This window comes from Natator depressus, chromosome 8 (genome assembly GCF_965152275.1).
Source record: "Natator depressus isolate rNatDep1 chromosome 8, rNatDep2.hap1, whole genome shotgun sequence".
Classification (NCBI taxonomy): Eukaryota; Metazoa; Chordata; order Testudines; family Cheloniidae; genus Natator; species Natator depressus.
The window spans coordinates 43,723,367-43,745,390 of NC_134241.1; the positions used below are offsets into that span (position 1 = coordinate 43,723,367).

At 43.7% G+C, this 22,024-nt stretch overlaps 1 protein-coding gene across 3 annotated transcripts in view; it reads left to right on the forward strand.

The window, feature by feature from the left end:
* The window catches only part of NOTCH2 (notch receptor 2), a 132,753-nt gene that overhangs the window by 49,793 nt on the left and 60,936 nt on the right, over positions 1-22,024 (forward strand). For 2 of the 3 annotated variants that reach the window (XM_074960858.1, XM_074960859.1), the window contains exons 6-7: positions 14,788-15,021; positions 16,481-16,636. In XM_074960858.1, coding sequence (XP_074816959.1) covers positions 14,788-15,021; positions 16,481-16,636 — 390 coding nt within the window. Of the gene's footprint in view, positions 1-4,885; positions 4,981-14,787; positions 15,022-16,480; positions 16,637-22,024 lie in introns of those variants that run through there. The other variant, XR_012640536.1, reaches the window with a different exon arrangement.

Below are 22,024 nucleotides of genomic sequence, written 5' to 3' on the forward strand. Positions count from 1 at the left end.
TCTTGGGAGACAGGCCAGTCCTTGCTTACAGACAGCCCCCCAACCTGAAACGAATACTCACCAGCAACCACATACCACACAACAGAACCACTAACCCAGGAACCTATCCTTGCAACAAAGCCCGTTGCCAACTGTGCCCACATATCTATTCAGGGGACACCATCATAGGGCCTAATAACATCAGCCACACTATCAGAGGCTTGTTCACCTGCAGATCCACCAATGTGATATATGCCATCATGTGCCAGCAATGCCCCTCTGCCATGTACATTGGTCAAACTGGACAGTCTCTACGTAAAAGAATAAATGGACACAAATCAGATGTCAAGAATTATAACATTCATAAACCAGTCGGAGAACACTTCAATCTCTCTGGTCACGTGATTACAGACATGAAAGTTGTGATATTACAACAGAAAAACTTCAAATCCAGACTCCAGCGAGAGACTGCTGAATTGGAATTCATTTGTAAATTGGATACAATTAACTTAGGCTTGAATAGAGACTGGGAGTGGCTAAGTCATTATGCAAGGTAACCTATTTCCCCTTGTTTTCCTACCCCCCCCCCCCCCAGACGTTCTTGTTAAACCCTGGATTTGTGCTGGAAATGGCCCACCTTGATTATCATACACATTGTAAGGAGAGTGATCACTTTACATAAGCTATTACCAACAGGAGAGTGGGTTTGTTTGGGGAGGGGGTGGGGGGGGGAGAAAAAACCTGGATTTGTGCTGAAAATGGCCCACCTTGATTATCATACACATTGTAAGGAAAGTGATCACTTTACATAAGCTATTACCAGCAGGAGAGTGGGGTGGGGAGAGAGAAAACCTTTTGTAGTGGTAAACACCCATTTTTTCATGATTTGCGTGTATAAAAACAAACATCTTCTGTATTTTCCACAGTATGCATCCGATGAAGTGACTGTAGCTCACGAAAGCTTATGCTCAAATAAATTGGTTAGTCTCTAAGGTGCCACAAGTACTCCTTTTCTTTTTGCGAATACAGACTAACACGGCTGTTACTCTGAAACCTGTCAAAGGTTAGTATGGTGATCAAACAGCACAGGTGGTATTGGAGGAGCATGTGTACAAAACACAAAAGATTAACGTTCTCTGGCACACATTTTCAATGCTTTATGGTGCACAAATTTTTAAGACCTATGAGGGCAGAGTTGCTTTAACATTGAATGTTCACACTTCCAGTGATTTGGATTTCTTTTAGGTTAACCTTGACTCTGAACTTTTGCGTTTCTTTAGAGAGTCATCTAAATAGCATGAGTTTCCCACCAGGATGTATCTTTCTGTCTTGAATCTTTGCATGTTAATGTGACATGTTGCCAATATTCCATGCCCATCCAGCACAGCTGGGGGTCATCCTTTGTTTAATGTTACTACTACTTCACCATAATCTAGTATGGTTATCACATAAACATTCAGAGGGGATGCTACTATTACAAGCCCACTGAGACATCCTCAGAATTAAATTGTGCCTCAAATCCAAGTGAATAATGTTGGGTAAATGCAAGGATTATTGCTATCAACCCTGCAGGGTTTGGATACTTCTGTGGTTGGGATTTCTTAAAATAACCAGATATGGAGCTGCAGGAACAGATCTTTACATGTCTTGCATGAGTGTTTTGGTGAGGCATGGAGCCTCTCTTGTGTAGCCAAACTAATATTCAACTGTTTACGGCTATAGAATAGAGCTTTGCTAATTTTTAATTGAGATGGGCTGGGAAGCAAAAACTGTTTCGTGGAGTCTCTTCTGAAAGTGACTGCTCATACTGCTGGTCTCTTATGATTCAGTAAAGGTAGGCACTGCTTTGGAAGCCAAAATCCTGTGGGATGATCTTGAATTGATGCAGTGCCGCTCCACTTGTCGCTTTTTTGGGAAAAAAGTGTGGTCATAATTTATGTATGTGTAGGCAAGCTTATTACTATGCTTGGCCTATAGAGATGTTACATTTTGTGAAATGGTTGGAGGATGTAAGTGCTAAGCCTTTGTAGTGTTGTTCCACAGCCTCCTCTTGTAGAGTTTGGTTGTCAAGCTGAGTTCAATTTAAAGTGTTTGCAATTTGAATTTCTCCTTTATAGCAAATCACTCTTAATCTCTGTGCCACGTCCTGTGTGGAGCAGTATTGTGGATACCTAATGTAATCTGTGCTGCATCTTGGGAAGAACAGGACTGTGTAGTATCAAAGCCCCTACTTGTTGAAGAAGCCATCTGCCAGGCGCAATTCTTTGTAGTCTGGCCCACCTCACATTGCAAATATGAATTTCTCTATTGGTGCCTAAATTCAGCCCTTGGAAGCTGTTTGGTGCTTTCAGCCTAGTCTTCCTGCCCCGCAGCAAAGCTAACAATCTGTGGAGACTCCCCACTTTGCTGGGGAATGCTCTTGGTTTTTCCTCTCCTTTACTCCTCTTCTCTGAGGAGTCAATCATGCTTTCATTGCGCAATGTCCAGAAACTGTTGTCGTCAGTAATGATCAGCTGCTCTCACCTTCAAGAAGCTCAACTGTGGTCTACCTGTCATTGCGGGTAAACCCTGATGTCAGGCAACTTCCTGCATTTGTCATTGGCAAACTTTCTCAGGTGGTTCTTGGTGAAGCTCCCCCAAAATCATCTCTAGGTTTCTGTAACAAGGAAACCCTCAGAGGCAGACACGGAGGGAATGCCGCAAGCCGTCTGGTGGGTGGAGCCAGGAGGGCCAGGCCCCACATCCTGGAAGTAGAGGGGCGGGACAGGAAGAGGAAGTATAAAAGGCTAGTAGACAACCACAGTGGCCATTGTTTTTAGATGTCATCAGGGCTTTACCATAGCCCTTTGTTCATGGACAAAGCAATCCATGGTTTTTAAGGTGGAGAGTGCACCTGTTTATCTAAGGGGCATCTACATTCAAGTGAAGTGTATGTACAACCATATGGGGCCAGGGCAGCTGAATCCACTGGTTAACTTCAGCTTGGATTGTACTCAAGAAGTGGATTTGTCTCTATCAAACTGTTCTTACTTTAAGCTTCTCTTCAGGCATGGGGGGTCGATGCTTTCTTACTTCAATTGTTGTGACTCTGGTCCTGTGCTTCTCGTCTGTTGCACCAGGGAGCAGAGCTTTAGGCAGGATTTTTCAAAGGAACCCACAGGGGTTGAGCATCCCAGCTCCCATATAATTACAGTGGGATTTGGGCACCTTTTAATACCCATGAGCATGAGCCTGCCCTGTGTACTGGTGAATGAAAGTGCCACAGTGTGGCTGGCAGCCTCCGGGAGGAATTTTGGTCAAGTCAGCCTGAAGTGGCATGACTTTTCTCTGCCAAGAAGGCTGACAAATATAAAAGAGCTAGAGTGAAAAAATTGCTGTAAGATCTTGTGCTCTCATTTCTCATGTTTAAATTTACTCTTTTCACAGAAACCACTTTCTTCAGCTTCTGTTGCAGAAATAGATACAGTAACAAGTAATACTAATTTTGTGGGGGCAAAAAATGGACTATGCACAGGATAATTTTCAGCACCATAGTACTTCTCCATAACATTTCAAGTGATAAAACAAAGCCTTTAAATTAATCCGGTTAGAAAGGTGATACTGGCCCTGAAATCTCAAAGTAATCAGCTCACTGAGCCCTAAACTACTGAATATATTTGCTTCTAACTTTTCAGAAATTTTAAATCCTTACCCAACAGTGAGTGGTATAATGTTTGTGATGCTGGCAGGCCCTTCCATGGGAGTGCAAGAAGCAATGATCACCCTTGCACTAAAATGTACAGAGGCTGGTAAGAAGCTATGGGAGAGTGCAGTCCTGTTCCCTGTAGCATCTCCATTGGGGGTTAACTGTTAAAAAGGGGGCGGGGATGGGAGGGGGAAAGGTTGGATTATGATCCCTTTTCTCTCTTCTACTCCCTGCACAAATTGGCAGAGCTAGCCATTGTTGGGGGAGGGCACACTGCACCCTGCAAAGGTGGCAGAGCTGCAGCTCAGAGATGCAAATCCTGGGAGATCCCAGAAAGGATTCCCAGGTACTTGACCACAATTCATCCTGGAGTCTGCCATCCACATTTAGCTTCATCCACAGTTTGAGGGTAAATTCATGCTAGGTAAGGAAGTCTGGAATCAAAGAGATTTAAATTCCTGCTTTAGCTAAGATTGCATTGAGTATGAATTATGAAATATCGATCAGATCTTCAATATCATTCTGCGCTGCTTGCTAATTCCCAATAATGAGTCTGGATTAGCAGATGACCACTAAGGAAACAGTACAACTTTAATATGTTAAATGATCTCTGGTAGAATGAACTTCTGCCAATCCAGAACACATGTTCCTCTTGTTCCCTCATGTTCATAGTGATCTTCCAGCTTTGGAAGTACTCTTTGAATGTGCCAAGCAGTCTCTTGAGGGGCTTGTACAGTGGCACTGAATGACATTTGCATAAACTTGTCTCCAAGATGAAGAGGGCTGGACTGCCGGTACTGAGTCTGGATTGGTGGGTGAGATGAGACTAACAGATAAGACAGTTGTTCTAACTCCTGCTGACATCATCTTTGGTCATTTTCTCCTACTAAGACCTGGTCTACACTTATAAGTTTGGCTGACATAGCTGTGTTGACCATTCTCCCTCCCCTCTGACATAGCTATGAGGAAGCCCTACTTAGATGTTGTTATACCAGCAAAAATGTTGTTTTGCTCATATAATGTAGTCTGTTTGGGGAACTGGTATAAGCTGTCTCTCCACTGGGGCAGGTTGCTGGTACAGCTATACCAGGAAACCCATTCAAGTGAATACCAGACCTTATAGTGAGGTGATTAATGTCTTTAGGTAATTACTAAAAATACATTGCTGTATTAGCTTGAGAACATGGAGCATTTTTGTGACTTTTGTATTTTGTCTTACAGATCTCTTCACTTACTAGGTCTTTTCCAAGTTTACTGTGTTTTCTAGAGGAGGTGAAGAGAGAGGGGATGGACAAGATGAAGAGTGGTTTAATGTGGTGATGTATCTCCTTTCGACCACTTCTCCATCACCATCCCATCCCAAAGCACTTCACCAGCCACCACCCTGTCAGAGCACCCAATCATTTCATACCACCAGTGACTTTCCACATCATTCATTTTTCTCATTTATATTAGTGCCTCCAAAGAGCCCCCCAGGAGGAGCTGCATGTGCAACCACTAGATCATGGAACTGTTTTCGGGCAATAGTTGACGGTTAGGAGCATGTATGATTCACTAAAGCCCAACATTTTAAGTCAGAAGGCTTAAAATCCCCTCTAACAGTACCTCAGTTTCTCTGTCTGCCTCATGGAGTGGTCATGAAATTATCCTTGTTTTCCATCATGTTATCTTAAAATGATTGTAGTTTATATCTAACCTAAATCAGGGATGCAATTCAGTCAGGTCTTATATTTGATAATAGATACATACTGGTAGTTTTTGCTATCTTGGGTTGCCTCCAGCTTTGCCCAAGATGGCAGATCATCAAAAAACGTTGCATTTAGGAGCCATTCCTAATCACCTGGGTAAGTTCTTTGTTTCAGATAGGCCTAAAAGGTGCTTTTTATGCCTTGGGGAAGAACCACTCTGCTGCCAGTGGCTGTGCTTGTGATGCCTACAAATTCTTCAGAAAGACCAAAAGACATGGGTCCAGCAAGGTGTTGCGGTGGTGCATGAATTGAGGAGACCTCTTCTTGAAAAGCCTCCCCAGATGTAAATAATGTGTCCACTAAGCCTCCCCCAGGCTGAGAGGGGTAGTCGTGGCTATGGTGCCTGGTGGAGAATTATTGAAATGAGTTCTAGGGTCTGAGAATCAGCGTTCATCTGATGTATTGGATCCATGAGATCTGATCCTGAGCCCTAGGAGAGTCTGAGAAAAGACTCTGACATTGAAACACAGGATTGCCATGTTAGAACGGACCCATGGTCCATCAGCCCCATTATTTATTCGCTAATGGTGGTAGACGCTGGATGCTTCAGAGGAAGGGGCAAGAAGCCCCACGTAGGCAGATGTGGGGTAATCTGCACCACCGTGAAGCTCTCAATCCCTGACAGAGATTGCATTAAACCTACATAAAACACCCATCCCTCTTAGCCAGATTCAAAATTCTTGACTTCAGTGACATTCTGTGGCAATAAATTCCAGAGTTTAATTATGCATGTGATGGAATATTTCCTCTGACACATTTTGAATTTCCCACCTATCAATTTCATTGAGTGTCCCCTTCTTCTTGTGTTATGAGGCAGGGAGAACAGAATGTCTTGATCTACCTTCGCTAGATCATCCATTATGTTATATGTTTTTATCATGTCCCTTCTTTGTCTCCTTTCAATGGTAATCAATCCATTTCTTCAAACTATTGCCACAGGAGTTTTCCATGCACCAATCAGTCTTGTTATCAGGGTCTGGAACCTCTCTATTTCAATACCCTTTTCGAGGTGGGAAGGCCAGTACTGTACACAGTGTTCCAGATGAGGCTTCATCATTGATTTACATATATATATTCTGCATTATACTAAATTGTTAGCTTTTTCATCTGCACTTGCCCATTGAGCAGAGGTCTTCACTGACTTTCCCCTTCAATGTACATTACCTTGCATTTATCAGCATTGAATTTCACTTGCCATTGTGTTGTCTGTTCACCTAACTTGGTTAGGTTTCTCTAACATAAATAACTTTGTCGTATGGAAAGTTTGTTACCTCACTGCTCCGCCCACCTTTCCAGATCATTAACAAGATGTTAAACACTGGACCTAATGGAGATCCTTGAGACATTGTGCTGTTAACCTTTTATCATGATGAAAATTGACCACTTATTCTTACTATTTTCTTGTGTCTGCCAGTTTTTGAGCCATGACAGCACTTTGTCTCTCACCCCATCACTACTTAGTTTCTTTAACAGCCTCTTGTGAGGGATCATGTGAAAGGGTTTTTGAAAATGTAAATTACATCACCTGGTTCTCATTTGTCCCCTGCTTTCACATGCATGCAAGTCTAATTGGCGAAAGACAACTTTCCTTTCCCTGTCATATCTTTCAGATGTTTTTGTTCTAGTTTAAAGGATCCATTCAACCAATTCACTAGGTACAAATGTGAGATTTACTGATTTGTAATTCCCCAGATCATCCCTCGAGAATAGGGCCTTCACACTTGGGCTGATGGGATCTGTCTCCTGCATTGGACTTTCTATCTGATCCACTTGGCAAAGCCCCCGTGAGACACTCTGAGCGTGTAGATGATGTCATATGACCTGGAATCATGTTCTGCACTGATCCACCACTACTCTTCCTTAGGATATGTGGTATCAGGTTCTCTAATATTCCCTCCAAAGCAGTCTTCCTCTCTGCAGTGTTGGTGAGGTCTGGTGTTGTGGAAGGCTTTGTACAGGTCTGTCTAGTCTATCTATTTGAAGGGTGCTCAATACCAGTTAGATCTGAGCTTAGTGCTTTGGTGAACTTGCTTCTAAGGAAAATGGGCATTGGTATAGTTGATCACAAATGAACTCCAAAGGGAGTCTGGTGAGCCCAGGAAGTTCTTGAGAGCCTCTGTCCTATTAAATGTCTTCAACACTAAAATAAGGTCTGGTCTTCACTACGGGAGATCGGTGTTGCTGCAATTGATGCAGCGGGGTCGATTTAGCAGGTCTCGTGACGACCTGCTAAATCGACAGCAGAGCACTTTCCGATCGACCTCGGTACTCCAGCTCCCCAAGAAGATTAAGGTAAGTTCATGGGAGAGCATCTCCCATCGACGCAGCACAATGAAGACACTGGGATAAATCGACCTAAGCTACGTCAACTCCAGCTACATTATTCACGTAGCTGGAGTAGCGTAACTTAGGTCGACTTACCCTGGTAGTGAAGACAAGCGCTAAATCTAAATGGGTATTATTGGTGGGGAGAGGGTTGTTGACTAGAGCTGGGTGGGGGTTTTTCGGTAAACAGTAAATTCACTGAAAAATGCATTTTTGGGGGCACCAAAACTGTTCATGAATTTCGGTAGAATTCAGTAAATAGCTTTGGGTGAAGAAAATTGAAAATGTTGCTACTGATGTGGAGTGGGGTTCTTGGTGGAGGGAGAAGAGCCAATGGGACATGCTTTCTGGAGGTACATCTGCTACTGTTTCTCTGGATGTTTCTCGGCTGCTTCCTCATCTCCAGGTAATGCCTCAGTTTTTCAGAACTTAGTGTGCGCAGTGGCTGTGGTTCTATCTCTGCAGCCGCCTTGCTAATGAAGCCATACAATTTTTTGGCATCCTGGAGCTCCTAGAGAGAGGTATGGAGATATCAGTGAGGGCTTGGTGGTGCTAGGTAAGGAAGTCTGGAATCACCCTGACTCTCTCTTCCTTCTGTACCAAGGAAATCTGAGCACTGATACCAGGTTCCCAGGAAGAGTTTCTAATTTTTCTCCATCTTGCACTAGGCTGACCTTGTAGACTCTGCTGTGAAAGGGGTGCATAAAGCTGGGAACGTGTCTTCAACCCCTGAGAACAGTCTACATGATTAAATGTGCTGGAAAGAAAAAATTATTCCTTGGTGTCCTTAAATTTGAGAGCTGCCAGCTACCTGGCCATTATGGCCATATATAAAACTTCTTTGTGCTGATCAAAAGCTGCCCTTTTCAAAAATCCCATCAGAGATATCGGGTAAGTGTTTGCTCTGCAAATGGGAGCCATAGAAATAATGTACATCTAAAGTATCCTATTCTGTATAGTTGCTCTTGGAGAACTTAATCCCTGATGACTTCCAAGAAACAGAAGCACAGAAAGTACCTCTGTTTCATAGTCAATAAACATTTAGCGCTGAAGGTTGTTCTGTCTGTTTTCTGTTTTGAAATACTACATGGACGAGGTGCTTACTCTGTACAAGGTCACTCAGAGCCAGTCTTCATTTCACTGATTTCTCTGGCTCTGCAAATATCTGGGCCAGAATAAGATTGAAGTGGTTTCTTGGAGAAACTTGTTGTCATAAACATACAGCATAAAATCCCTCCTTTACCTGTAAGGGGTTAAGAAGCTCAAATAACCTGGTTGGCACCTGACCAAAAGGACCAATAAGTGAAGAAGATCCTTTCAGATCTGTGGGGGGAGGTTTTGTTTGTGCTCTCTTTGTTTGTGCTCTCTCAGGACAGAGAGAGGGACCAGGCAGGAAAAAACCTTCTCCTAAAACCCTACCTGAAATAATCATCTAAGATTACAAAAATTGTAAGTAAAGCAAGGAAATGCGTTAGATTATCTTTTGTTTTAGCTTGTGAATTTTCCCTATGCTAAGGGGAATCCTCTGTGTTTTAAATCTTATTACCCTGTAAAATTACCTTCCATCCTGATTTTACAGAGGTGCTTCTTTTACTTTTTTCTTTATAATAAAGATCTGCTTTTAAGAACCTGATTGGTTTTTAGTGTCCTAAAAACCCAAGGGTCTGGTCTGTGCTCACCTTGTTTACATATTTGGTTGGTATATTATTCTCAATCCTCCCCAGGAAAGGGGGTGAAGGGACTTGAGGGGATATTTTGGGGAAACAGGAACTCCAAGTGGTCCTTTTCCTGAATCTTTGTCTAACTCACTTGGTGGTGGCAGCAATGATGTTCAAGGACAAGGAAGAATTTGTGCCTTGCAGAAGTTTTTAACCTAAGCTGGTAGAAATAAGCTTAGGGGGTCTTTCATGCGAGTCCCCACATCTCCACTCCAGAGTTCAGAGTGGGGAGGGAACCCTGACACTTGTGCATCCCCTGCTCATTTTATATTCCATGTATGAGCTTTCCTTTTATTAAGGAGTTGCATAGTTCCCCAAATTTGCATAGAAGCATAGAGGATTAGGGTTGGAAGAGACCTCAGGAGGTCATCTCGTCCAACCCCCTGCTCAAAGCATGTTTGTGCTTAAAGCATTGTCCAACAACACTCCACCAATTCATATTGTGCATAAATGCAAATATGCAACAAATGCCTCTTACAGGTTGCATTGGTCCAGATTCCAATCTATTGTGATGGGGCAAGGCCAGATGGCTATAGAATGTTGCATCCGATGAAGTGAGCTGTAGCTCACGAAAGCTTATGCTCAAATAAATTGGTTAGTCTCTAAGGTGCCACAAGTACTCCTTTTCTTTTTGCAAATACAGACTAACACGGCTGTTTCTCTGAAACCTATAGAAAAGTAGTGGGAGATAGATATATTAGCTCCAGGCTAAACAAATCCCTGGTACCAGGATAAGTGAAATGGCAGCTGCTCCACGTCAATTAAGACACCTGGGGCCAATTAAGAACTTTCCAGAAGGCAGGGAGAATGCTAGGTTGATTGGGACACCTGAAGCCAATCAGGGACTGGCTGAAACTAGTTAAAAGCCTCTCAGTTAGTCAGGTGGGTGTGCATGTCAGGAGCTGTGGGAGGAAGTTGTGCTGTTGGAGAGGCTGAGTAGTACACACCGTATCAGGCACAAGGAAGGAGGCCCTGAGGTAAGGGTGAAGTGGAGCTTGAGGAAGTGAGGGCTGCTGTGGGGGAAGTAGCCCAGGGAATTGTACATGTCATGTTTCTAAAAGGTCAGCTACCATAGCTGATACCATTAGGGTCCCTGGGCTGGAGCCCGGAGTAGAGGGTGGGCCCGGGCTCCCCCCACCCACCTTTGCCCCCTGATTAATCACTTGAGACTGGGAGACAACAGCGACTGTGCAAGGAAGGATAACTTCTCCTCACCTCCCTCACTGGCTTATGATGAAAATGACTCAGTAGACTGTGACCCTTGTCTCTAGAGAGAGAAGGGTTATGTGCAGGGTCACAGTGAGCCTCTGAGGCTAGCTAAATCTGCCAGGAAACACGGGACCCATGGAGGCAAGGACAGAGCTTTGTCACACTATGTTACAGGTACATCTGGAGAAACTCCACTGACTAAGTATTTTAGACTTGTTCCTTATTTCAGAGCTTTTTTTTGTCCCTCACAATCTCTGCTCAGGCTTAGTCTCTCTATGCAAATTTTCAGAGGTAAAATTTGAGTATATCTTGTGCAAAGGATAGATTTTTTTAAAAACAGTTTTTAAAAGACATTTAGGGTTAATGTTACTTTCCCCATTATTCTTAACTAAAGACTTGTCAGCAGAGGCTGAAGATTAATCTTCAGAGAAACTCCCAAGAATAGGATTCACTGGGACCAAAGCCACAGGTTTCTTTAGGCACAGCTTCCATCCATCACCACCTCCTCACAGTGTTCCTCTTCCCAGTTCTGGTAGCTCAGGGGGCCAGGATCTTCCCTGAGGACATGGGGTTATATTTCCATTGAGAACAATGGGAGGCAGTGACCATCTTTTCTAAAGGCAACCCGTGTCCTCAGTCCCATTAAGAACAATAGATGATGATTACCACTTTGAAAGAGGGCAGTCCTTGAGTTTCTCTGAAGACATGCCAACTTCTGAGAGAGTAGCTTCCAGTCATGAAGAGTAACTAGAAAAATGACCACTAATCCAGTAGTGCCAAAACCAAGCATTTAAAAACCATAAGGCTTTTAAAACTACGTGTTGGGTTTTGATTTACCTTCTGGTTTTTGAATCTCTAGGGTTATGCTTGGGGCACGATTTCAAGCTTTTCCTCCTTAATCAGGAGGGTTGGAAACTTTTAAAATGAGAACTGAAATTCTTATGTATTCACACAAGTCCAGGAGTTGGGGCTTTAAAAAACACTAAATATCGCAAGATAAGATAAAATCCCAAGAGTTGGCAGCAGTGATTAATTTGAACTGTCTCCTCAAAAACAGCCTGATGCATTACTCATCCTGGAGGGGAAACCATGGAAAGATGTGCAGGAAGATATAAGTGGATGCAGGAGGAAAAGGAAATTTGCGTGTTGGGGGGAGGAAAATGTGGTGAGCAGGAGGGAGAGAGACACCAAGGCTCTGGTGATTCAAAGCAGCTGTAAACCCAGCTTAACTGGGCAGTGCTCTCCAGTTGCCTTGTGTTGCTCTAAATCAGTGTGAAGTGGCCAGAACCTAACTGAATCTGGAACTGAAAGTTATAATTTGAAAAAAAAATTCAGGATGAACACTACATATCTTCAAATTGTTAGTGTTCTGTCATAAAACATGGTAGTGTTCTCTTGGTTTCTTGTTTATGGCTCATATTTATAATTTAAATATGGAACTGCTGTGACAAACTGCATTAACATGGAGCTACAGTTGAGCACATGTCAATAATTTAGAGCATTTATTAGTGGGCTGTAGTTATCCCCCAAATGAGCATTATGGATCCAGGAAATTCAGAGTGAAGGTTAAACTAGCAGGCATGTTAGTCTGGAAATGCACAGTTAAATCACCCAAACAACCTTAACTCTGCAAAGTAAAAAGAAAAGGAGTACTTGTGGCACCTTAGAGACTAACCAATTTATTTGAGCATAAGCTTTCGTGAGCTACAGCCCACTTCATTGGATGCATACTGTGGAAAGTATAGAAGATCTTATTATATACACACAAAAAGCATGAAAAAATACCTCCTCCCACCCCACTCTCCTGCTGGTAATAGCTTATCTAAAGTGATCACTCTCCTTACAATGTGTATGATAATCAAGTTGGGCCATTTCCAACACAAATTCAGGTTTTCTATCCCCCCCCCCCCACACTCACAAACTCTCTCTCCTGCTGGTAATAGCTTATCTAAAGTGACCACTCTCCTTACAATGTGTATGATAATCAAGGTGGGCCATTTCCAGCACAAATCCAGGTTTTCTCACTCACACACACACACACACACACACACACACACAAACTCACTCTCCTGCTGGTAATAGCTTATCCAAAGTGACCACTCTCCTTACATATGCTCAAATAAATTGGTTAGTTTCTAAGATGCCACAAGTACTCCTTTTCTTTTTGCGAATACAGACTAACATGGCTGTTACTCTGAAATCTGCAAAGTAGTGTCCCCATGATGGGAAAAATATGTATATACATTCGATATAGATCTTTAAAAATCAGTTTAATCTACTCCAGGACCACAGTCAATGCCTTCATTCTTACTGCATTGTGTCACGACAGGCATTATGCACCTGGATTGATGATAAGCCTATCAGACAAAAAAGGCCATTTGCACTTCTGGTGCTTTCACTGCAGCCCACAAGCTGTTGAGAAAAATTTCAAAGCATGGCTAAAGCTGATGCCATTTTCTTGAGACTTTTCTTTGCAAATTCAGTGGACTTAGAGGAGAAAATAATCAGTCAGTCTTTGACTGGATATAAGTTAACACTCAGAAGGCAAGAGAAACACAGCATCTTTAATTCCAGGAGCATGCACTTTAGACTGAGGGTATGTTTACACAGGAAAAGTTCTGCACAGGTTAGCCTACTTGTGCTATCTTGAATCCAGCCTGCACAAGTAACAATAGCAGTGAAGACATGCAGCACGGGGTTCAGAGCAGGTAATATAGGCCCAGCACAGACTTGGATATGTACTTGGCTTACTAACCTGCTTTGAAACCCACACTTCTGTTGCCCTTACTATTGGTACTCATGTTAGCTGGATTCAAGCTTGCTTGGGTAAGCTAGTCTTGTGCAGTTTTCCTGTGTAGACATACTCTGAGTCTGCTCAGGCTTCTAGCAACATCTAGTTTATACTGGTCATGTCCAGAGATATGATGCAGATACCCCTAGGATAGGTATCTGCAAAACTACTCCTTGCTCATATCCCCATGTATATTGTGACAGGGTCGGGCCAGGTGGCTACAGGAGAGTAATAGAAGGCAGATATATTAGCCCCAGGTTAAGTAGGTCCCTTTTCCCTGGGTAAGGTAACAGGGAAGGTTCCAGAACAATCAGGAACCTTCTGGAGACAATTAAGACAGGCTGATTAGAACACCTGCAGCCAATCAAGAAGCTGTTAGAATCAATTAAGGCAGGCTAATCAGGGCACCTGGGTTTAAAAAGGAGCTCACTTCAGTTTGTGGTGTGTGTGTGAGGAGCTGGGAGCAAGAGGCACCAGGAGCTGAGAGTGAGAAGGCGTACTGCTGGAGGACTGAGGAGCACAAGCATTTCAGACACCAGGAGGAAGGTCCTATGGTGAGGATAAAGAAGGTGTTGGGAGGAGTCCATGGGGAAGTAGCCCAGGGAGTTGTAGCTGTTGCATAGCTGTTCCAGGAGGCACTCTAGACAGTTGCATTCCACAGGGCCCTGGGCTGGAACCCAGAGTAGAGGTCGCGCCCGGGTTCCCGCCAAATCTCCCAACTCCTGGTCAGACACAGGAGGAGTTGACCTGGACTGTGGGTTCACGAAAACGGCCAAACTGAGGGCTGCCGTGAAGCTCCAAGGCGAGCAAATCCGCCAATATGCGCAAGACCCACCAAGGTAGAGGAGGAACTTTGTCACAATCTGTTCTTCCAAGGCAGTGTGCCTCCCCTTCTAGAGCTGGGGGAAAATTCATTGTCACAGTAACTAAATGGCCAGGATCCTTTCTGTTGAGGCTGTGAACATGATAGTTGTGTTAATAGCTATGCCTGCTAAGGACTGGATTGGGACGCTAACTGTTCAGACAGGGCACTGGTAAGCTGATGAAGTTGTTTGTTAGCCCTTCATTAGCCCAAAGGACTTATTTGTTGCAAGTATATCTATCTTCATTTGGCAATGCATGGGTCACCTCCATTTAGAGGTTAAAGCAATAGTGGGTATCTGGGTGTGTTTAATCAATTATGTTTTTCTTAGAAGTACTCCCAAGACAGTCATTTTCTATTCCACAAACTGTCCCGTATTCAGGATTTCTGACTCTCCCTCAGTTAGTGGAATGGCGTCTTGTGGAAGGCTTCCCTGGAATTCTGTTAAACTCATCCTCTTGACTTGCCAGGTCAGTTTTGTACTGAGGATGTGGATGAATGTCAGCTCCAGCCCAACGCCTGTCAGAACGGAGGGACCTGCACCAACCACAATGGAGGCCACAGCTGTGTCTGTGTCAATGGCTGGAGCGGGGAGGACTGCAGTAAGAACATTGACGATTGTTTCAATACTCCCTGTGCTGCCGGGTCCACTTGCATTGATCGTGTGGCTTCGTTTACATGTATCTGTCCAGAAGGAAAGACAGGTAAGGATGAGAAATGTGCATAGCTCTGGGATTGCTGTTCTGTGCTGCCGGCAGACAGCTAGAGGTGTAGGATACCATTTCTAAAGTAAACTAAAATGTGCCTTTTAAAAAACTTTAAAAAGTGTTACTCATTTCTGGCTCAGGGAGCTCATACCGCAGGAGCAGCTCCCCTATCCGGTGAGAGGGTGCAATGCACCCTCCTCTTTGTGGCCATCCACCACTTGTGTGGAAGAGGACCCTCTCTTGGGAATTTTCCTAGCCATGCATGCAGGAGCACAAGTGAAAGGGAAGGTTTCTTATACTCTCTGCACCCTCCTCACCTGTGCAAAGGCCAGCCAGCATCTGGCCTGTCACAGGATAAATTGTGAACAGTAAGATTAAAATTGTTTAATGTTGAGGCTTCCAATAGAAATGCTTAAATGCATAAATGAAGGCTAAGAGGACAACCCTAACTGTCCTTTGTGTGTGCACATGGCACAGGGATAGATCCTGGCCCACACCCAGGCCCCCTGGCACATTCGGGCAGTGCGGAGGAAGTGGCCTTGGACAAGGAGAAACTGGGGCAGTTTGGACTTCAGGGCAGGCAGCTGCATCACTGTGTGGGGCCCGAATGCTCTCTGATGTCACCCTGTGGGTGGTAAGGGACTCCTCTGTGACCAAGGGCAGGATAAGCTGGCCACCCTGCACACACCGAGGGGAAAGACCGTTGTGATCCCTTATTTAAGGGAGGAAGAATTGCTTGCAGACCCTGTGAGGGCTGTACTACCCTGAGAAGGTATGGTTGGATGGGGCCCTGTGCAAGAACTGGAATACAGCTTGTCTATAAAACCAGAGCCCAGGAATGGGGGGACTGGATTTTGGAGCTCCTGTGCCTCTGGGATAACACACCCGTACAACTAAAGTGGGGAACTGGGACGTGGCTTCATACAGGAGGAGTGGTGCTTTAAAGCTGCCTTACCTGGCCTGGTGGGGAATCCCCTGCAGGTGTAGATAAGAAGCTAAGAGCATTGACACACCAAGGGAGTTGCACTGGCAGTCTGGAGGCTATGCAATAGCTCCTGAGCAGGTTGAGGACTGAGGAAGGGAGCTGCATTGGTGTGTTCACCAGAAGATGCACCATGCTAGCTGGGGAGGGGAGAGAAAAGAGGAAGAGGTGCTCCCAGCTGATGCTTTAAACACTAAACCATTATAGCATACGAGGAGTACTGACAAACGCTTTGAAACCACAGCAGTATGACATGCCATTTTATTATGCTGTACAGTACATGGTCAGATTCCAATGGCAAATGTCTGCAGAAGACATCATCTTCTGTCATGGTTCCAGTCGCCTCTTTGCATGGGAAATGGGACCTAAATTAAAAAAATCAGTGTGGAGAATGCTAAATGTGTAGTGCAACCTGATGAACAGATTTTATTCTTTTCAATGAACTGCCTAGTGTGACCTCCTTTGCTTCTGTAGGTCTCCTGTGCCACTTGGATGATGCATGTGTTAGCAACCCATGCCTGATGGGAGCTCTGTGTGATACCAACCCTCTGAATGGACACTACATCTGCACCTGTCCCCAAGGCTATAAAGGAGCAGACTGTACTGATGACGTGGATGAGTGTGCTATGGGTGAGTTCCCATCTGCTATTTGTGCATTTGCTAATAGGTAGGTTTGTGGATGTTCTACTTGAGAAACTGATGGAGGAACTGCTTGTTGAAGTACGTGATCTATGTGATACAAAGGCCCAGGATATAGTCTTGCATTGTTCCATCAACAATTTAAGACTTGTGTCGTACTTTTGATACTCACAGCACTTTACAAACACTGTAACCTCTCTCCAGCTCTGACAGATAGGCTAGAATGACCACTTCTCTATGAAAAGGAGTACTTGTGGCACCTTAGAGACTAACAAATTTATTTGAGCATAAGCTTTCGTGAGCATAAGCATTCATGCATCCGATGAAGTGAGCTGTAGCTCACGAAAGCTCATGCTCAAATAAATTTGTTAGTCTCTAAGGTGCCACAAGTACTCCTTTTCTTTTTGCGGATACAGACTAACACGGCTGCTACTCTGAAACACTTCTCTATGGGAAACTGAAATAGAAATTAAATGACTGCCCAGATGTTGGAGTCTGTCACTGAGATCAGAACTCAGAAGTACCAGACTTCCAGAGATCCATCTAGTCAGAAGCCGGTCTCTGAAAGTGGGTAGTATTGGCGGCTTCAGAGAAAGGTGCAAGAAGCCCTGCGTAGTCAGTTATGGGATACTTGCCCTCACAGAAGTTTCCAATTAATCCCCAATACTTAGAGGTTGAAGCAAGAGAGCTTGCATTCCTTCCATAACTCTTCCCATACTTACTGCTATAGCTCTGGATATTCATGTCATCCATATTATATCTCTAATCCTTATTAAACCTGATGAGCTTATGGCCTCAATTACATCTTGTGGTAATGAGTTCCATGGCTAATTATGTTAATTGGAAAATGTTTCCTCTTAACCATTTTGTATATACCACCTTTAAATGTCATTGAATGACTCTGGTTTTGTGTTATGAGACAGGGTTAAGATCCCAATGAATCTTCTCTGTATATTTTGTATACATGTATGTATTTATTTTGTATATCTTATCTGTCTGCTCCCAAGCCATTGTCTTCATAGAAGTTTTTCTATGTCCCTAATAATTCTTATCCATCTCAGAACCCCTTCCAATTCTCTCTGATGTAAGGGTGATCAGTAATACTGTACCATATTCCAGTTGGGGGCATGCCATTGATTTATATAATGGCATGATTTCCATATTTTCTATCCCATTCCTTCTGCGTATCTAATAAACCCCACCAGATGATCTGATGGTCCCTTCTGGCCTTAAATTCTATGGTTCATACTCTCTTCAGGGAGTCTCAATAGGATTGATTCTCCATTAGGACCTTTGCTTGGCTGATATAATTATAGAACCTAAACTTCTATATAGACTTATGTGTAGTGCTGGTGGGGAGCCGGTGGTCGTGGTACATGTAGGTACCAGTGACATAGGGAAGGGTAGAAGAGAGGTCCTGAAGGCCAAATTTAGGCTGCTAGGTAAGAGATTGAAGTCCAGGACCTCCATGGTGGCATTCTCTGAAATGCTTCCAGTTCCACACTCAGGGCTGGTTAGACAAGCAGAACTGCAGGGTCTCAATGTGTGGATGAGACGATGGTGTAGGGAGGAGGGGTTTAGGTTTATTAGGAACTGGGAAAACTTTTGGGAAAGAGGGAGCCTATACAGGAAGGATGGGCTCCACCTAAACCAAAATGAAACCAGATTGCTGGCACTTAAAATTAAAAAGGTCATTGAGCAGTTTTTAAACTAAGGGCTGGGGGAAAGCCGGCAGGTGTGGAGGAGCACATGGTTCGGACAGTGACATCCCTTGGGGAGGATCTACTAATGGAGATTCTCTATGACCTAGTAAGGAGGAGAGGATGGAAGATGATCAAATACAGGTAGGATCTGATGAGAAACAGTCAAATGAAGAAAATTCCCATTCAGTTACATCATGTAATAGACAGCTAAAAAAGTGACAAGTTTTTAAAGTGCTTATACACCAATGCTAAAAGTCTAAATAATAAGATGGGTGAACTAGAGTGCCTCATTTTAAATGAGGATATTAATATAATAGGCATCACAGAAACTTGGTGGAATGAGGATAATCAATGGGACACAGTAATACCAGGGTACAAAATATATCGGAAGGACAGAACAGGTCACATTGGTGGGGGAGTGGCGCTATATGTGAAAGAAAGTGTAGAATCAAATGAAGTAAAAATCTTAAATGAACCAAGCAGTACCATAGAATCTCTATGGATAGGAATTCCATGCTCTAATAATAAGATATAGCAGTAGGGATATATTACCGACCACCTGACCAGGATGGTGACAGTGACTGTGAAATGCTCAGGGAGATTAGAGAGGTTATTAAAATTTAAAAAATTAATAATAATGGGGGATTTCAACTATCCCGATATTGACTGGGTACATGTCACCTCAGGACGGGATGCAGAGATAAAGTTTCTTGGCACCTTAAATGACTGCTTCTTGATGCAGCTAGTCCTGGAATCCACAAGAGAAGAGACAATTCTTGATTTAGTCCTAAGTGGAGCACAGGATCTGGTCCAAGAGGTGAATATAGCTGGACTTCCTGGTAATATTGACCATAATATAATTAAATTTAACATCCCTATGGCGGGGAAGACACCACAGCAGCCCAGCACAGTAGCATTTAATTTCAGAAAGGGGAACTACACAAAAATGAGGAAGTTAGTTAAACAGAAATTAAAAGGTACAGCCCCAAAAGTTAAATCCCTGCAAGCTGCACGGAAACTTTTTAAAGACACCATAATAGAAGCTCAACTTAAATGTATACCCCAAATTAAAAAATCAGAGAGAACCAAAAAGTGCCACCGTGGCTAAACAACAAAGTCAAAGGAGCAGTGAAAGGCAAAAAGGCAGCCTTTAAAAAGTGGAAGTTAAATCCGAGTGAGGAAAATAGAAAGGAGCATAAACTCTGGCAAATGACATGTAAAAAATATAATTAGGAGGGCCAAAAATGAATTTGAAAAACAGCTAGCCAAAGACTCAAAAAGTAATTTCAACAAATGTTTTAAGTACATCAGAAGCAGGAAGCCTGCTAAACAACCAGTGCAGCCACTGGACGATCAAGATGCTAAGGAGCACTCAAGGAGAATAAGGCCATTGTGGAGAAACTAAATGAATTCTTTACATCGGTCTTCACGGTTGAGGACGTGAGGGAGATTCCCAAACATGAACCATTCTTTTTAAGTGACAAATCTGAGAAACTGTGCCAGATTGAGGTGTCATTAGAGGAGGTTTTGGAACAAATTTATAAACTCAACGGTAATAAGTCACCAGGACCAGATGGTATACACCCAAGAGTTCTGAAGGAACTCAAATGTGAAATTGTAGAATTACTAACTGTAGTCTGTAGCCTATCATTGAAATCAGCTTCTGTACTAAATGACTGGAGGATAGCTAATGTGAGACCAATTTTTTAAAAGGGCTCCGGAGGTGATCCCAGCAATTACAGGCTGGTAAGCCTGAGTTCAGTACGGGCAAACTGGTTGAAACTATAGTAAAGAACAAACTTGTCAGACACATAGATGAAAATAATTTGTTGGGGAATAGTCAACATGGTTTTTGTACAGGGAAATCATGTCTCACCAACCTACTAGAAATCTTTGAGGGGCGGGGGGGGTCAACAAGCATGTGGACAAAAGGGATCCAGTGAATATAGTGTACTTAAATTTTCAGAAAGCCTTTGACAAGGTCCCTTACCAAAGGCTCTTAAGTTAAGTTAACTGTCATGGGATAAGAGGGAAGGTCCTCTCTTGGATTGGTAACTGGTTAAAAGATGGGAAACAAAGGGTAGGAATAAATGGTCAGTTTTCCAAATGGAGAGAGGTAAATAGTGGTGTCCCCCAGGCAGAGGTGAAAGTAAGCCAGTCCGGTCCAGTACGGCGTACGGTGGACCGGGTTCCCCAGGCTGGCAATTTAAAAGGCCCAGGGCTCCCTGCAGCGGCTGGAGCCCAGGGCCCTTTAAACTGCCTCCCGAGCCCTACTGCCGGAGCCCTGGGGTAGCAGTGGCAGGGCTCCGGCGGTGATTTAAAGGGCCCAGGGCTCCAGCCGCTGTGGGGAGCCCCGGTCCCTTTAAAGCTCCACCTGAGCCCTGCCGTTGCTACCCCAGAGCTCAGGCAGCCGGGCTCGGGCAGTGATTTAAAGGACCCAGAGCCTCTGCAGCTGGGAGCTCCGGGGGTGATTTAAAGGCCCTGGAGCTCCCAGCTGCAGCTGGAGCCCTGGGGCCTTTAAATCTTTAAAGGCCCTGCCTCTTCTGGTTGAGGCCACGCCCCCGCTCAGGACTCCGGCGTGCCGGTAAGTCCTTTAAGTTACTTTCACCCCTGCCTCCAGGGGACTGTAGTGGGCCGAGTCCTATTCAACATATTCATAAATGATCTGGAAAAAGGAGTAAATAGTGAGGTGGCAAAATTTGCAGATGACACAAAATTGCTCAAGATAGTTAAGTCCCAGGCAGACTGCGAAGAGCTATAAAAGGATCTCCCAAAACTGGGTGACTGGGCAACAAAATGGCAGATTAAATTCAGTGTTGATAAATACAGTCATGCACATTGGAAAACATAATCCCAACTATACATATAAAATGACAGGGTCTAAGTTAGCTGTTACCACTCAAGAAAGAGATCTGGGAGTCATTGTGGATAGTTCTCTGAAAACATCCACTCAATGTGCAGTGGCAGTCAAAAATGGTAACAGAATGTTGGGAATCCTTAAGAAAGGAATAGATAATAAGAAAATATTGTATTGTTTCTACATAAATCCATTGTACGCCCACATCTTGAATACTGTGTGCAGATATGGTCGCCACAGCTCAAAAAAGATAGATTGGAATTGGAAAAGGTTCAGAAAAGGGCAACAAAAATTATTAGGGGTATGGAACGACTGCCATATGAGGAGAGATTAAAAAGACAGGGACTTTTCAGCTTGGAAAAGAGACGACTAAGGGGGGATACGATAGAAGTCTATAAAATCATGACTGGTGTGGAGAAAGTAAATAAGGAAGTGTGTTATGAGAAGGAGTAACTAACAAGAACTAAGGGTCACCACATTAAATTAATAGGCAGCAAGTTTAAAACCAACAAAAGGAAGTATTTTTTCACACAATGTACAGTCAACCTGTGGAATTCCTTGCCAGGGGATGTTGTGAAGGCCAAGACTATAACAGGGTTGAAAAAAGAACTAGATAAGTTCATGGAGGATAGGTCCATCAATGGCTATTAGCCAGGATGAATAGGGATGGTTTCCCTAGCCTGTGTTTGCCAGAATCTGGGAATGGGCCACAGGGGAGGGATCACTTGGTGATTACCTGTTTTGTTCATTCCCTCTGGGGTACCTGGCATTGGCCACTGTCAGAAGAGAGAATACTGTACTGGGGTAGATGGACCTTTG